Source organism: Vanessa tameamea, chromosome 11 (genome assembly GCF_037043105.1).
Source record: "Vanessa tameamea isolate UH-Manoa-2023 chromosome 11, ilVanTame1 primary haplotype, whole genome shotgun sequence".
Taxonomy (NCBI): domain Eukaryota; kingdom Metazoa; phylum Arthropoda; class Insecta; order Lepidoptera; family Nymphalidae; genus Vanessa; species Vanessa tameamea.
This window is the reverse complement of record NC_087319.1, coordinates 10,391,567-10,409,578: the sequence shown is the minus strand read 5'-3', so window position 1 is coordinate 10,409,578 and position 18,012 is coordinate 10,391,567. Positions and strand designations below refer to the sequence as shown.

The following is an 18,012-nucleotide window of genomic DNA, read 5'->3' as shown; positions in this document are numbered from 1 at the left end:
AATAGTTTTTCCATCAACTAGTGATGTGAAATTAGTCGATGCCATAGAAATAGTTTGATTACTAGGCAATTTCTTTAATCCGCAAAGCTTAAAAAAAATATCATTAATAAAGCTCACTGAGCTTCCAGTATCAATTAACGCGTGTGCTCGAATTCCCTTTATGTAGGCAGGCAACGTTGCTTTTTTTAACGAGCTTGGAGAAGCAGCTACTATGCATGCAGATGATTCGAATTGTTTAATTGTTGCCGCATTATTACATATTTTACTGCGACAAACGTTAGCAAAGTGGCCTTTCTTACCACACATTTGGCAAGTTACATCTAGTGCAGGGCAATTTTTGCGAATATGAATACGGTCACCACAAAAAAAGCATTTCCGTTTATAATTAGTTGCTTCTGAAGAACTTTTTCTACTATCATATTCAGATGATTCTGGTCGTACAAACATACTATTATCTCTAGATTTATTATTTTCAATAGCATTAACGCTGATATTATACTGCTGAGAACTAATTTCTGCTCCCTCTAGAGACAAGGCTTGATTGTAAGCGTCATCGAGTGATAAGTCTAAATTTTCAAGGAGACGTTGTCTTATTTTATTAGATTGTATTCCAGAAATAAATGCATCGCGTATGTTATCGTTTCTATTTGTTTCTGCATCAACATTTTTAAAATCACAGTCTTTTGCTAATTGTTTTAATGCCTGTAAATAATTGTCTATCGACTCTTCAATTTGTTGTTTTCTTGTTGCTAGAGCATGTCTTGCAAAAATTATATTTTTGGGTTTTATAAATATTTTATCCAATATAGCTATTGCTGTTTCATACGTGGAACATTCACTGATGTATGTATATATATTAGAAGATACATGATTTATAAGTAAATCAAGTTTTTTATAAGAAGTCAGTACTTTTTCTGACATGTGAGAAAAATCAGAAGCCGATAGAAAACTCTCGAATGTCCTTTTCCAATGTTCCCAATGTTTCGCTGCAGAACTATTGGAGGGATCAATATCTAAGCGATCAGGTCTCAAGTATTTATCCATCTTGTCAACACATTAAAATATTATGTAGAATAAATTGTAATAAGATAACACCTCGTATAGACGGTTTTATTCTACATAATAAAAGTACATAGTTCTTAAGAGTGACATATGACATAAGTTATAAAATGATATAAAAACAAGGAGGTTAAATATTACTACAACAGCATTGATCTTTATCTAATAAAGTACCTTAAACACATTGTGAATTTAATATAGATCAATACGGCCCTTTACAGCACGTATTAATATTTTCGAATATATTACAGATTTAAAACGCAGGGACATAGCGGTTTGTATTGTCTAACGATTGAAAAACTGTGAACGTATATTTATTAGCAGCATTTATTTATTGCACCCGTGCGAAGCCGGGGCGGGTCGCTGTATCATAATAAAGGGCAGTCATTTCAGAGTCAAGTAATATAAGCGATTTTAGCTAAATGTATTTTGTAAGCAACCTAAGCGTAGTAAACTGAAAAAATTGAGCGACATCTAATTAGTGGGAAAAATAAATAATTGATGTTTCATATTGGTTGAACGACATACCTGACGTTGATTTCTTAGAAAATTAAATTTTAGTAATCAATTAAAGAATCGGGTAAGCAATGTATATAATTTTGTTTTTCAAATAAAAATGTAACAGCAAAGGAAAAAGATTGTTGCTAATGAATAATATTTTTATTATTGCAAACCGATTGTATTGTTTTGGCTAACTAAATATCTGCTTGGGAATTGCTGGTCGATTTTTTTATACGATCGACAAAAACATATTATGCTGTCAAAATAAATTTTTCTTGCTAACCGAATGGAAAAAAATTATACCGTTTAATTACTTGGCTGAACAAAGTAGAGGCACATACAATATTTCCAAGAACACCGTTGAGGGATATAGTTTAAAACCAGAATCATATCTAAAACAATGCGATGCAAACTAACACTTGGGAATTCAGTTGCATTACCAAAACTTACTTGAAAATAGTAACCTCAATTGCAACGTGAAAACCTACCTCATTTGTGAAAACTTTGATTTACTGTTTATTTTATTTATAGTTTACTAATTACATTCTGCGTAGACGAAACGTAGCCTACTCATTATTTTTAAAATGTTGTGTATAAAAAACTTATAAATATAATTTATGTCTACACTCGGATGAAGTTACCAAAGTAAAGATGGGCCACTGCTTTCAATATCGAAGTCATGGTTAAATTCTGAAAGTACATGGTCAGTTACTTGACGGTAACTGACCATGTACCTTCAGAATTTGATGTGATGTCTTTTGGGTTACTGGGTTATACGTTAAATATCAGCGATTGATTTATTTATATTTTAGATGATTTTGCGGTAAATAGTATTAGTGAAATTGAAAGATTTAATAATAATATATTATTTACATTTTTAAACTGCCAGTGATCAGTCACAATTTGTATTATATAAATCAAAATATAATAAAAATATCTTTATTTATTGTTTATAATATAATAATAAATATTTATTTATTATTTGTCAGTTGTCAACTATTTCTTGTCACATTAAATTCAGTATGGCGCCCAATGAAGGATATTTTTTTAATGTGTATTGGGTGTCCGATGAAAGGACATTTCGAAAATTAAGTGAAATGTTCCTTATATAGCGCATATTTCTCGTAGTCGGGGAAGTATTTACTTATTAACATAGGTGTGATACTTATTAAAAACGTGACCGGACTCTACACGACAGCTAGGAAAGCGACATTCACTAGACTATTTATTCGACTACTGAAATTTAAATATTACATGCCGTAGCTTTCGCCTCTGACAATTTAAATTGCATGTTATTTTGCTGCATCCTCGATGTTGAGTACTCTAATTGAGTATGAATGTATAGGTTAATCAAAATTTCGTTTCATCTTTACACTATTATGTATTTATGATTTATCATTCCAAGACGCCATTGTAATCACGACTATACCATCATTTAGCTTTCATATTTAATACATTGTACGTAGATTCTAATTAATAAGCGCGTATTATTACATAATCATTTGTCTTTTTCTTTCGAATGTAAAATTACTGGCGACAGAGAGAGAGAGGTAAAATAATCTGCTTATGATCAAAATCAAAGTATTCTTCTTTAAATCTATTCAAAATGCCTTTTATTAGTAAATTTGATTTATCAGTTAGAAAAGTAAATTCATTGTAAGACTATCACCGATTAAGAATGGAAGTTTATCTGCAGAGAGATGAACAGCCAAAAATTTAGCTGACTTTTCTCTGATTAATACAATATTCTGTATTGAAAATAATTAATACTCCAAAATAATTGCAGATAAATCTTGACAAATGCCGATACAGCGATCAATTTGACTGGCAATTCGATGACACAAAGGTCATCGAACTGCTAACGCTAGAGGCGCTTATGCGGTCCATTAAGCGTTTATTTCATTTATAGAGTAAGCAATAAATAACGTTTCAAAACATTCCTATATTTTGTTTTACTGTTAATAAATACAGAGGAAATTAATTATACGTAAAAGTCATAATAATCCGAGCAATCAAAGTTAGCCGGCTTGAAGTAGGGCTTTTTGCATGTAAAATAATAATGACACAAAATATATTTCAAACCAGTGGCTTCATATACACGTGACACTGATCTTATTTACTGACTAGCTATGCCGTGGTTTCATCCACGAGTTCAATTTACCGAAGCGGAGAGTGCTATAGCCTCCTCCTTGTTTTTTTTTTTATATATGCTGACGGGCATGTTATGTCCCTCGTTCCTGCAGTAACACTGGCTGACACATCCTCAAACCGGAACACAACAATACTGTGTACTGCTGTTTGGCGGTAGAAAATCTGATGAGTGGGCGGCATCTACCCAGAGAGACTTGCACAAAGTCCATCACCAAGTAAAACTTTTTTATGTTTACTAATAATAAATAAATAAAGTAGAATATAAACATAATTAAAACCACAAAACCCGGGAAAAAGAAAATCTAGTTATCCGATTGATAACTTTTATATCATACCTGAACCCGTGGTCTAGTGGTTAGAACGCGTGCATCTTAACCAAAGATTGCAGATTCAAAATCAGACTAGCACCACTGAATACATGTGCTTAATTTGTGTTTATAATTCATCTCGTGCTTAGCGGTGGAGGAAAACATCGTGAGGAAACCTACACGTGTCTAATTTCTATTTTGCCACATGTGTATCCACTCCAATGCGGTTTAGTTGGACTAGAGCTCCAAAACTTCTCCTCAAAAGGAGAGGCGGCTTTAGCCCGACAGTGGGATATTATCAGGCTTTACTTACATCATACTTACTTTAATACAAACTTTACATAATACAGTAATATATAATATAATTAAAAAGTGTCTCTTTTGGCACAAAACAAAATATTGACGAATAGTACTCAAGTTATTTTATACAATCTCCTTGTGAGAACATACTTCGACTTCTACGGCGTCATTTAGAATCCTTCGAAGCACGCGGAAAATTCTAAACGTGTTTTTTATCATAAAAAAAATACAGCAACTTATGTGCAAAATAACAAGGTGGTCCGACGACCTGGTGAAGGTCTCGGGAAGCCGCTGGTTGCGGGCTGCACAAGACCGGTCGTTGAGACGATCTTTGGGGGAGGCCTATGTCCAGCAGTGGACGTCCTTCGGCTGACATGAATGAATGAATGAATGTGCAATGAGCTTGGTCGGATGCCATTATCAGTAGCGCGTAAAAACCTCCGTTATTATCATTCCGCTCTTTAAAACATTCCACATACCTGTCGCTAGAGCGCGTCTTGGTAATCATGCTCCAATTACTCGCATATATGAAAAATATAAAGAAATCCCCCGAGCTATACCTGGCATCGACAAAAAAGCTCACCGATCACCTATCACTGAGTCTTACCAAAGCTTACGTATTTTTTACGTTGTTGTCTTGGTATAATTTACATGTCTTTCGTTAATGCTGTGTGCGTTTGTTTACGTACATGCCAGTGAATGTGTCACCGTTTTAATGTTATGTAATAATGTTTAATATATATATTAAAACTATGTCTATGAAATAAATAATATTTGTCTTTATCAAGCAAGGGAAGCCTGATCTTTGACAGACCGGCTTGTGTGAGAATCTTACCCCTGACATGATCATTTACGACCCAAATCATAGATGCTACGGAATAGTTTTGATATGAGGCATCCGCGTGTAAGTAAAGTATTTCAATAAATTGAGAAAAAAATTACTTCCCTACTGATTAAGCAACAGTATGTACGCTCGTTTTAATCTTCTACTCGTTGCTAATTTATGCTTAAACGTACGTACATAATTAATATGTAGATTAACCGTATTCTACTTTGATACGTGCTATATATAATCATTTTGCTTTGTTAAAAAATATGAAATAATAGTTGCTCTCAAAATTCCTAGTATTATATTTATCGGTCGAGATAAAAATCAACTTTTGTTCTGAACTTTATTTGTGTCATATAAACAAATCAAAAACAAAAGTAGACCAAAACTCCAAACACGATTTTGGCATAAGCCGCAGTATTTTGTTTTGTTTGAAATAATACGTAGAATTTATTGACAAACTGAATAATTATTTATAAGATAGTTTACATTAATTCTGCTCAAAAGTTTTGAGCAGACAGCGTCACAAGCGTATGGAGAGATGTACGATTAAGACGCAAGCTGTAAGCGAGATTCACAGACGACAGAATTAGATGAAGGCAAAGCTTAGTACTTTAAGTAGGCTCCTATTTCTGTTCTGTGTAGGCCTTACACCCGCACTAACTCTGCTAAAGCCAATGTTAAAACTCTTAATGAAAAAACTCTCTATGAAGGTCGTGACTTTAATTGTGATATTTATATTATTCCTATTCTTTCATCAGTCATTTTGGACTTCAAATATAATTTTCTTTTTCATATTTCAGTATCTCATCTGGTAGAAATTAATATTATTATTATTAAAATACAGACGGACAGATAGTTGTAATATTTTAACATATAATTAATTTTAGAAATCTGAACAAGATCTTGTGGGCTTTATGATTATTGCTGATTATATTTTAAAAGTAAATACGGCACAGCGTGTATTGCATAAAATCCATTTTTAAATTATTAGTAAATACAATGTACTGCACTGTAATGTAATCGTGATTGTATCCGACGCGCGCGCCACTTATCGAACGATACACACATAAATATCGGATGGTTGTTAACAAATATGTTAAAGACGCATAGCAATAGCGCATGGGCCTCCATTAAAAAATACTATGTATAATTAGCAAAATAGTTATAAAAGTCTTAAATATCGAGGTTTTGAACTATGTCCCAGTGTTTAAGGGACGATAGCAGCACGTAGACGATCGGTTATGGTCTTATTTTGAACAGTTCCAGCCGTAGATATAGTGCAGAAAATAAGGAGGATTATTGATTGCAATTTATTAAATTGTTACGATTTAACAAATAATTATTTTTAGAGCGGAAAAGTTACTAGCCGGGTAGAGAGCGGCGCTATGACTGCATAAAAAAATTAACATAAAACGTGCGAACAGACGTTCTCAGCTAAATTAAATCGAAACAAAACCTGTCATAGGTTTCTAAATTCCTAAAAATCTGTTGAATAAACACGAAGTTTCGCAGGCGACCCATTACCCACTAGTGATAAATAAGGGGAGATAGTTCAGTGCCTTGAGCTCGTGAACTCCGCATTTAATCGAACCATTGCATTTTCATGTACTTAATTAGTGTTTATAATTTATCTCAAACCCGTAACGAAACCTATACGTATTGGCTAAAATTCTACCACTCACCAACCGGAATTAGAGCAGCGTGATGGGAGGGGAGGAGTCTCCTTAAGAAATAATGTGAATAAATGAGGACCCATTGCAGGCTGTTACTACTATACTTTTTATTTTAAATAGAAATTCTGAGCGTTTCATAAACGAAATAAGGTCACTATTTTGTATATTAACAGCAGCTGGTTCTGCAGAGCTTACCATGTCTATTGTAGTATTAACTATTATTTTGTTACAGATGGTGGCGGAGCACAAGTAAATGAAGACAGCTGCGATCCGAGCGAGTTAAAGATCTGCGTAGACATGACACCGCGGACGCCGGTGGGCTTGCCTCGCACAAGAGAAGAATTAGATGCTCATTGCCAGTGAGAATATATTTAAAACTTTTTTTTATAGATTCTACTATAGTCTGACAAGTGATAAATTGGTGACAAATGAATGATTTCGAAGCGGGTAATATTATTGAATATAAGCATCTGAAAGGTGGCATTAGTAACTTAAACAATTTACTATAACATAAATTAGTTTCTGGAAATATGAAATTACACAAAATAAAGCAACAGCCTATATATGTTCCACTGCTGGGCTAAGGCTTCCTCCTTTGAGGAGCATTTGGGTATTGTCTCGAAATTCAATTTTCATACATTTTGTTTCACTAACAAAACTGTAGGCATATTTTACTGTTATATACAAGTATAAATAGATATATAAGGTGTTATGGCTTATGTGCTCGTAATTTAATTGGTTCACTCACTTCTCATCGTAAAGCAGCAATAAGTCCAGTCGTTATTATTAATCTTGTGTTGCTTTAATGTTCTACATTTATTATTCGCCCGGGGTTCGACATTGAGCTTTAACTGTTATTGAAATTTTGAGAAAAGTTTAATGTGGATATTTGCATTTTACGATTATTTTTCTTTAATTTCCAAGTTTTCTTTATTGATAGCTGAAGCTTGTGAATAGCTATCAAACAAAAAAAAAAAGAAAATATTTGTACAGAGCAGAAAAAGGTACTCAACTGCTTTTTTTGCCTATTTATACATAGATGCATATTATATATTTATATATACCTAATGTCAGTATTATATATCAAATCAAATAACAATTGTAAATACAAAAGCAAGAGAAGATGTACAAAAGCGGTCTAGTCGATAGAAAGCGATCACTTTCAGACAACTTTTGGGCATAGAACTCGACTTATATATAGCCATCACCTCCTTGTTCTCCAAGGTAATGGAGTCCACAGTAAACTGCCAGCTCCTGGGGAATCTAGAGGAGTACCATAGTAGCTGATTAGTGACCGCAAGTACGTTTTCCGTCGGGGTCGCTCAGCCGGTGATTTTCTAGTTTACTCATAAATGGGCGGAAGCAGTTGAGAGCAAGGGGAGGCATTTGCAGCCAGTTTGGACATAGCGAACGCCTTCGATCGCGTGTGGCACAAAGCGCTTCTTTCGAAGCCATCTTCCTACGGGCTTCCCGGGAAATTATGCAATTGGATTACCAGCTTTTTGGCAGATCGGAGCATGAAGGTCGTTGTCGACGGTGCATGCTTTGACTTAAAATTTGTCAATGCTGGGGTTCCAAAAGGCTGCATTCTATCACCCACTCTGTTTCTTCTGCATATCAATGACTTGTTGCAAATCCAGAACATTCACTTCTTTGCAGATGACAGAACCGTAGACACCTCATACACCGGACGTGCTAATATTTCTCGGGTAAACGTCGAAGAAAACCGTAAAAAACTTGTATTTGAAATCGAGTCTTCGTTAAACAAAGTCTCGAACTGGGTCCGGCTAAACTTAGTCATTTCAACCCCAAAAATATGCAAGTTTGAGCGTTAGCTGCTAAAAAACACCATTTGTCGTATCTCCACGATTTGAGAACATTCCAATAGCCGCCACATTTAGTATCGGAATACTTGGCGTCGATATTTCAAATCTTGCTCAGTTCCGCGGTCAATTGGAAGGTAAAGCAAAATTGGCATCAAAAAAGCTCGGTGTGCTCAGCAAGGCGAGACAGTATTTCATGTCAGCCCATCGTCTAAGACTATACAAGGCGCAAATTCGGCCTCACATGGAGTACTACTCTCACCTCTGGGTGGGTGCTCCCGAGTACTTCCATTTGACGGTATCCAACGTAGAGATTATCGACGATCAAGTCCTTTCCGATCTGCTTGATCCGTTGGCTTTGCGTAAAGATGTTGGATCACTCTGCATCTTCTACCGAATTTTTCAAGGGGAATGTTCTGAGGAATTGTTTGGATTAATCCCGGCTGCTGAATTTTAACTTTCACCCGAACATCTCGTCAAAATTCCAAGTTTCATCCGCACCACCTAGATGTCCGAAAATCCACAAAAGTACGATTTTAAGACATTTTCTACCTCGCACAACCACACTGTGGAACCAGCTTTTGCCGGTGGTTTTTCCGAACCGATACGACTTGGGAACCTTCAAGAAAAGAGCGTATTCCTTCCTTAAAGGCTAGCAACGATTTTGCAAGCCCCCGGTGTTGCAGATGTCCATGGGCGGTGGTAGTTACTTTCTATCAGGCGAGCCTGCTCGTTTGCCACCTATCACATAAAATAAAAAATCGATTAAACTGAGAATACGCACTTAACTTACAATATTATGATTAATGAAATATAAAATAATGGTTAAAATTAGTTGAATAAAATAAAAAAAATGTGCAGGTTGAATTTAATCACTCACGAGAACTCGTATATGACGCAAAGAAATGAACGCTGTTTCAAAGGACGATTATTACATAAAAGTTTTACGATCCATTCCGGAAAAGCGTTTTTTATTTGATATCTTTAGAAATTAATATGATAGTTAAAGTTTGCTCAAGTCAATTGAATAAAAGTAATTAGAACTTCGCGATGCAGTTCACGTTGAAATATCAACTATTTGGCTACTAAATATTACAATTAAATAAATTGAGTAAATTCAATGAATCAACCATTACCTTAATTATATTTGAAATTTAGGTAACTAGATTGGGGGTCAATTCTACTAACTCATTACCGTAATGATTGATACGTTCCCGATTCTATTTCGGGACATCAAATTAACGTCAGCGTTATAGTAACAAAGACCAATTATATTTATTGATATCGAATACGATATCCTGATTATATAACGATCCAACTTCGACCGAACCGTAACTAGATCGTTGCGTTTGTAGAATAGGCAAACGGCTGAACGGCAACGATTACGTTCCGATTCGATTGCAAAAAACTGTCAATTTGTTAGTAGTCTTGGGTTGAAAACTAGGCTTACCTTAATTAGACAGTTTTAGGTTACAAGTTTTTTTAAGCTATTTACGAAGGTAATGTGAATTATGTCAATGTATTTTTTTCAATGATATAGTCATATATTTTTATCGGACCCATTTACACCCCAAACGCTTACCATCGAATAGTAGGAGGAGATCAACCAGCAAAAACATTCGAAAGGACGGTCCGAGGTAGGATGACAATCTGTCATAATAAGCTGACAAACTCTTATTCTTGATGTATTTTAATTCACTCTATAGACACATATCATAGAAGAGGAAGCGAATATGTACAAAGAGACTATTTATGTTTTCTTTTTGCCTAGCAACTGACGACGACGATTAAACGCGAGCAATGCCGCGAGCAATTAGTATAATATATAAAAAAAAAAAATCATAACTGCTTTGTATTTTATAATATCTTAGGGCATATCAAACGGGAATGGCGTGTATGGATGCATGGATCAAGCGGTGTCTGCCAACTGACGGCCAGAAATTGGTACAGCAACAAATTGGCGGCGCGCGAGCACTAATGCGATTCTTATGTACCAATGAAACAGCGCTACGGAGAGGTAAGATTTTATAAAGTTATGCCATGGTGGTTCTTCTTGGTGGTAGAGTTTTGTGCAAATCATCTGCGTTGGTACCAGCCACTCATTAGATATTCTTCCGCCAAACACTACCGGCACAATAGACATAACATCTTAGTTCCCAAGGTTGATAGTGCGTTGGCAATGTAAGGAATGTTTAATATTTCTTACCACCATATACCATTACGTGACCCATTTGCTAATCGTACTTATAATTTATTTAAAAAAAATCCGTACCAGTCCCACTGCTGGGCAAAGGCGTTTTCTCCTTTTGAGAAGAATATATGAAGCATATACCACCACGATGATCCACAGCATGTTAGTGAATTTACATGTTATAAATATCATTGGACGCCATTGCCAACAACCTTGGGAACTAAGAAACAATGTCCCTTGCGCCTGGTCTACTTAATGGACATGTATTTGAAATTTTCTGTACAGATTTTCTAAAGGAGCCAACATGTTGGGCGTTAGTATCACCAGACTGGTCACGATGCGTTGATGAACTGCAGCTCGCCGTCCGCGACATCTCTGAGCGCTCTCACCACATAGTCTATTTCAACAAGAACACCGAACTATGCTGGTAACTCGACAAATACTTGTAGAATTTCATTCAGAACCTTCTTTTGCGTTGACAGTGATCCTATAAGATTAATAATAATTCAAAAAATAATCAATTTAAATTATAAAAACTTTCTACTTCTACATAACTATCGCGGATAAATCTTTTTACTGAAAATCATTTATATGTACCCTCATAAAATCCCTTCTCAATGTAGGACTGTTAGGTCGCAATTCCGCGACTCCGAGTCTATGGAACCTATTTAACAAGAGTAGTGAAATTTGACGTCTTCTCTAATTTTTTTGTTATTTTCGTAAAGTTATGAAGACGTTGTAACAATTAAATATAATTATATATTTATTAAATTTATAGATTATATTTGTATTTTATTATTTAAATAAGATTAATATTATTTATTTTTTATTAATTATAATTTAGATAGTATTGTAAGTCGTGTTTATCTGTAAAAATTGTGCGATATGTTCAAATCAACATAGTATATAGTTTGTAACAACTTTTGATAAACCCTTGAAATTAAATAAATGTGTAATGTTTATTGCAGCATAATATACAATAATGACTATATTGTCATATTTGATTTTGTCTTTCAAAATTAATTAATGCCACTGTTGAAAAAAGTGATTAAACACATTTGTATAGAAGTTAAATGTAAAATTTATATTTTAATTAGAAAACATCGAGTAAGTCAAAACGCTGTCGTAATTGGAAATGTAACGCAAAAATGTTTTACGTTATATTGGAATTACTTTGATTCTGAAATCGTTTCGCGCAAAATTATTTTGTTATTTGAACTTATTTGAAATTCCATGTTAGACAAATGTTCTGTTGCAATACGCTTATTGTTTAACTTTTAACGATGTAACATTTGAAAACTTTAAAATGTCTTCACAAGCAGCTTTTAAATATATATGTTACCGAATCATAAGAACCGTTAGTTAATAATATATTTTAGTCAGATTGTAAATGGTCTGTAAAAACAGTAAACGGAGTATTCAATTTTGGCTTGGTGGTGGAGCTTCATGTAAGCATTTCTGGCTAGATACTACTCATTTATCAGATTTCCGGTCATCATATATCAATACTTCGGATTATTGTGTTTTAGTTTAAAGGGTGAGTGAGTCAGTGGAAATATAGGTCCAAGCGCCATAACAACATCTTAGTTCCCAAAGTTGGCTGTACATGAGCGGATAGGAATGGTTAATGTATCTTACAGCGCCAATATTAACAGTTGGTGGTGACTTTACCTGTTGTTACTTAAGTTTAACCTCGTCATATCTCGGTAACATTTGTTTAATTAGATGAACGAAGAAATTTTCAATTAAGTATAATAGAACTTTTATATTATTGTTAATTTGCATATATATCAAGATAATATATATATTTCATTACAAACTGTATATACAAAATTTAAACAAACGAATAAATTGTTATGATATTAAATTTTGTAATTGTATTGCGATTTTTATGTACGGAAAAATATTAATGATTTTGTGAGAAAACGAGACTCAACATCAGTATACGGAACTAACACAAACTAATTACTCTTTGTGGAGAAATGCATACGATCTTTCAATAGGATCTTAGAAAGATTTAAAAATGCTTTTGTTACCAAATAAAAAAGATTAAAGAAACGTTTGTGCGGAATATGTTAATACGAAATTAGTGGGTTCATGGTTATATGTATACTCTATTCCAATGAGAATAGGAAAGAATGTAAATAAACAACTTTGACCTTGAATTGACATGACATTTTAGTTATACTAGTGAGGAGAAAATTATTGAGTGAATGGGTAATGAATGCTAAGGAACGCTATATTTTATTGGTTTTGCGTAAATTAATGTTATTTTTTAAATAAATTTTATATAAATTGCAGGTAAGGCATATATTAAAATTTTTAGGTAGCAGTATTTTTAGTCTTAAATAAAAATAAGGTCGTTAGTTTTGATTTGGATCGTTGTAATTCGCAAAAAGCCTTATTAACTTAAAAGAGGTTATTTTCAGTGATAAGCCACAAAAACACACTCACAATATCCCTCATTAATAAAAAGAAACATTGTATGTTTCAATAATAAAATGGCATTTTCAAGACATATGACGTATTCTATAATATTAAGGTTTTGAATAAATACAATTTTAAATATCTTTCAAAGAAAACTCTTACTTTATCTTATATCTAACATGACTATGACCTTAAAATAAATTTCTTAGCATTAAATTTTTTGAAAAAAAAAAAACAAAATGTAATTAAAAATAACATCTTATCTTAATCTTCAAACTGAAAAAGTAATGTTCAATCAGCGTAGTCCGTGTTGAAGGCAAATCAAAAGCCAGTAGGCAAAAGCAAAAGGTAGTAAATACTTAACGGTTACAATTACAGTTCGCTTAAACAAAGCCAGGTCGTAAGAAAAAAACTTTTGATAATTCCGAATAATATCTTACTCTTGTATTATTTTCAAAACTTGTTACCTTTTTACTGTGGGTATGGATTTGAAGAAAAAGTTTAGTTACCTAATTTAGTTACAGCTTTTGTACTATAGATAATTAAAAAATATGCCAGGTAGACTCAGCGTGGGTCACTTGCGATAAAAGGAATGTTTGAAAATTTAATTATAATTTCTCTTATTAAATATTAAAATTTAGACACCACTGACGATTTAAAGATTGTATATTTAATTATTTAATACACCGTTCGCCAGGCCGGTGTAACTAAGTTTGTATAAAAAATTAAAGTGGGTACATCACCAAATTTCCAGCTACATGTGGATATTGATTATATCTAAGGGAACATGCCATCCTTGGAATTGCACCAGCAGCTATCCAGATAGCACACTCAACCAGGAAACTGCAGCCGTCCACACTTAATATTTCTAATCCATGTAATGGGAAAAAAAACCTGCAATACGAAATATACAGGTTCAATAATCAAGTAAATAACCAAGAAATAAATACCTTTAATGAGGGATGTAAGCAGTAATTTACCTTTTGGAAGTTCAAAGTCCTGCTTACTTTAAATGACGATTTCAACTCCGGAGAATCATTCCAATGGGTCAAAAATCACTGTAAATCACAAATTAAACATGACTATGACTTACCGAATTACAAACCAACGCATTTAAGCAAAAACAAGAATTAAAGACTTACAATTTTTTAAAGTGGGTAGAAATATGTTGTATAAAGTTTTTATCAAACTTCAAAACTGTGTAACTATATTCTGAAAAGATATATGCTGTTAAAGCACTGAAGTAATAATCAAACACAAATTAAGAAACTCAACTATTAAGGTAACTCACCGATATATTCAATATATCGAATTTGAAGTTTGAATTCGATGTTAAACCGATGATATAAAATTGACACTTTTGTGACGTTTTATACAATTTTAAAAAAAAGTTAAAATTATAAAAATAATTTTTAATGTAACAAACTATAAATGAAGTGTTGCATACAACTGATATACTATATTTTGAGATTTTTTTATTTCTTTAAAATGAATTAATTCTTTTAAATTTTTTGTAAATATTCTTTTAAAATAGTATTATTTTATATAGACCTTACTATATAAAACAATAATATTTTTATCGAACATTATGTAACTTTCTAAATTTTTTCACAAATATTTCATATTCCATACTATATATAACCAATTAAATAAATATATATTTAAAAAATAATATATTTTTTATCTGTATAAATTTATTCATTCTCCATTCGTTTACCTATAGGCCTCCATTTTAATTGTTCGTTAATCGAAAATGGCGTTTTGAATGGTCGGCAAAACTGATTTCGTTACTTTGGAAGTAAAATTAAAGTGGTTTTACGTAGTTAAGTGAAATATTGTTGTATTAAAAATGAATATATATTAATCAAGAACTGTTTGTAGTAAATCATATAGCGGACTTATCAACAAAACACTTGTGATATTGAAAAGTACGGTTTGTTTTGGTTCCTTCCTATTCTCATTAGAATAGAGTACATATATCATATAAATAACCATAAACCCACATCATATCATACCTTATAGCACACCTTAGGAATAACACAATCGCCTCCTGGCTATTTCTTTGAATATATTATAAAAAAATAACAAACAGGTGAGGGTATTATTATCTTTTCCGAACAGCTGGTAGTTTTTAATTTGACAATCAATAAGTAAGCATAATGTTATATTGAACGACCGTACTAATCAATCTCCATCGTGTCTTCTCGATCGCACGTGACATTGGCGAAATAATCTGTGCCCTCTTGGCACAATTAAAAACCAGAATAAAAAAAGAATGCTATATTGAACTAATTCAAAAAAGATTTTGATTTGAAATTTATATTTCTTTAAATGGTATGTTAGGTACTTATTTTGCTTAATAAGCAAAATAAGTAACTAATTATTTTAATTTCACATTGATTTCTATTTTTTATAAGAAACACAATGTTTTGTATTGATATATTATTCACTTTGATATTTTGATTAAAAAATGATAAGTGGTCTCCATTCCTTATATCTCCAATGAGTATTGCTATTTGGCGGTAGAACATGTGATACCTATTCGGTAGTAGATACCCCTACAGAGACGAAATTGCATATAGCCCTGTAGAGTTAACACACAACAAAATATGGAATAAATACTTTTTTTTTGCGATATATCTGGGAGATTTACATTGAAAGTTTGAATGTTATTTCGTACTGAATAGAGAAGGCTGCTTTTGAAATTTCAAATTTTTTGTTTACGTCCTCTTTCCAATATCCCCGTCTATTGCGAAATTTATTTATCATATATGTAAAAGCGTATATACGTTGCAAATAATAAAAAAATGCATTGAAATATGCATTCAAAAGCCTTATATCAATAAAAAAAATCTTCTCACGCGCTTGAAATGTATTTCTTAGCATAACATACATTTTTAAAAAGCAAGTCGGCCAATCAGAAATATATTTTCATGGATTTTTACTAGCAAATAGTATTTTTATCCGATGCACGATATGGATCGATAATAATTAATTATCTGTATCAGATTTACTGTAGTAGATTTAACTATTCGTATTTGAAATTAAATAAAATGTCTTTGTTTGACATCAAACTACGACTTATATATATAAAACGACGTATCTAAATAATGTAAAATCAAATAATTTATGGGATATAAAAATTACATAAAAAATTATTACTTTTACTAGGCAAGAAAATAATAATATTAAAGGTAATACTAATTATTATTTAATGCTAGGTAATGTGGAGCTGTGGTGTGTTAAGGATAAATACCTCAACGCTGGTTCTGTCTACATGTGGCATTTACTTGCTGTATTACAAGTACTTATTTAACTTCAATCAGTCTGTCTGCTGACGTGATCCTTGCAAGTAAACTTTTAACCATATCCATCTCATCACCACTATATCAGTGGTCACCACCGACCATAGACAATGGCGCCGTACGAAATATTAAACATTCCTGACATCCAATCACCCTCCAAATGGAAACACAACAATTCTAATTATTGCTGTTTGGCGGTAATTATTCTGATAAATGGGTGGAATCTACCCAAATGGGTCGCATAAAGGCCTACCACAAAGTAAGTTTTGGTGATGTTAAAAAAACCATATAGACGTACTACTTATTTATTCTAATTACTGGATTATAAAATATGGTTTGTTTTATTTTAGTGCCCGTGACGCATTCGTTGCATGCGTGGCAATGGCTGGACGAGTTTGTTCAGCCCAAGCCGGAAACCTTCTGCGTCGGATGGCTTGGGTGCTCGCGCAAGACGTAGCCGCTTGCAGCGCTCAGCCACGCGCGCACTGCGCTGCATCACTGCCACAAATCGCGGCTCCTATTCTCACTGCACTATCTGGTGCATTACTTTACCCCCCAAGACTTTAAAACAATAGTTTAATTCATTTAATAGATATACGTAATGTTGGTTCCTAGGATATGTTCTTATAGCGTGTCTTATAATGCTGATGATGCTGCTGTAGATCTTTGTAATAGTTCAATCAAAATCAAATTTCAACTACGTCGTTAATTTACCCCGATGACTGTAAAACAAAAGTAATATCATAATAGAAAAAAGTTTTATGAGTAGCTTTAGATATTCACTTTGTCAAGCTTGTGTTTGTGAACCTAAAGAATGAGTATTAAATATCGATGTACATTGCTTGTAACATACTTAGATTTTGTTCATTTCACTAATCATCTGTATAGTTAAATTAGTATAAGTTAAATTATTATTTGTTAAATATTAAAACAAATATAATCAAGAAGGAAACATAACTTACATCAACTTCAAAGTGTAAAAATCGAAATTGCTTTTTATATTTTATTCATTTAATTTCAAAGGTGTCTTTCTTTTTTAACTTGTCAAAAAATATAATTTAAATAATAAAACAAATTCAAATCATATTTTGTAATTATTTGTTTAATTTTGTTTATATTCTAAATAATAATATTTGAACTTTAGTATAATTATCTTAAGCCAAATGAAACATTGCTAGATATAGAATTAAAAATAATTTGTGTAAATAGAATACTGAACCAAACGATCAATTGATCTTATAATAATGAGATTAATAAACGATTTGTATAGTAATGTTATTTTGTTTCTAAATTGGAAATAGCTTACCCAATACTAAATCCCATTAAGTTTACAAACGAACTTTATATTTTGCTATAGTATAAAGTAATTACCTTTAAACGTCCTGCTGCTGGTCTCTTTGATTAAATGGTTTGGAGCTTATTGCTTACGCTCCCATGTAGTT

The 18,012-nt window shown here is 32.7% G+C and overlaps 2 protein-coding genes across 3 annotated transcripts in view; one reads left to right on the top strand and one right to left on the bottom strand.

The window, feature by feature from the left end:
* The window catches only part of LOC113396180 (uncharacterized), a 30,077-nt gene extending 12,626 nt beyond the window's left edge, over positions 1-17,451 (top strand). For both annotated transcript variants that reach the window (XM_064216236.1, XM_064216237.1), the window contains exons 2-5: positions 7,057-7,183; positions 10,519-10,664; positions 11,124-11,265; positions 16,921-17,451. In XM_064216236.1, coding sequence (XP_064072306.1) covers positions 7,057-7,183; positions 10,519-10,664; positions 11,124-11,265; positions 16,921-17,137 — 632 coding nt within the window. In that variant the 3' untranslated portion in view covers positions 17,138-17,451. The remainder of the gene's footprint in view (positions 1-7,056; positions 7,184-10,518; positions 10,665-11,123; positions 11,266-16,920) is intronic.
* The window catches only part of LOC113396173 (protein PF3D7_1417600-like), a 580,968-nt gene that overhangs the window by 207,970 nt on the left and 354,986 nt on the right, over positions 1-18,012 (bottom strand). The gene's annotated exons all lie outside the window — the stretch shown is intronic.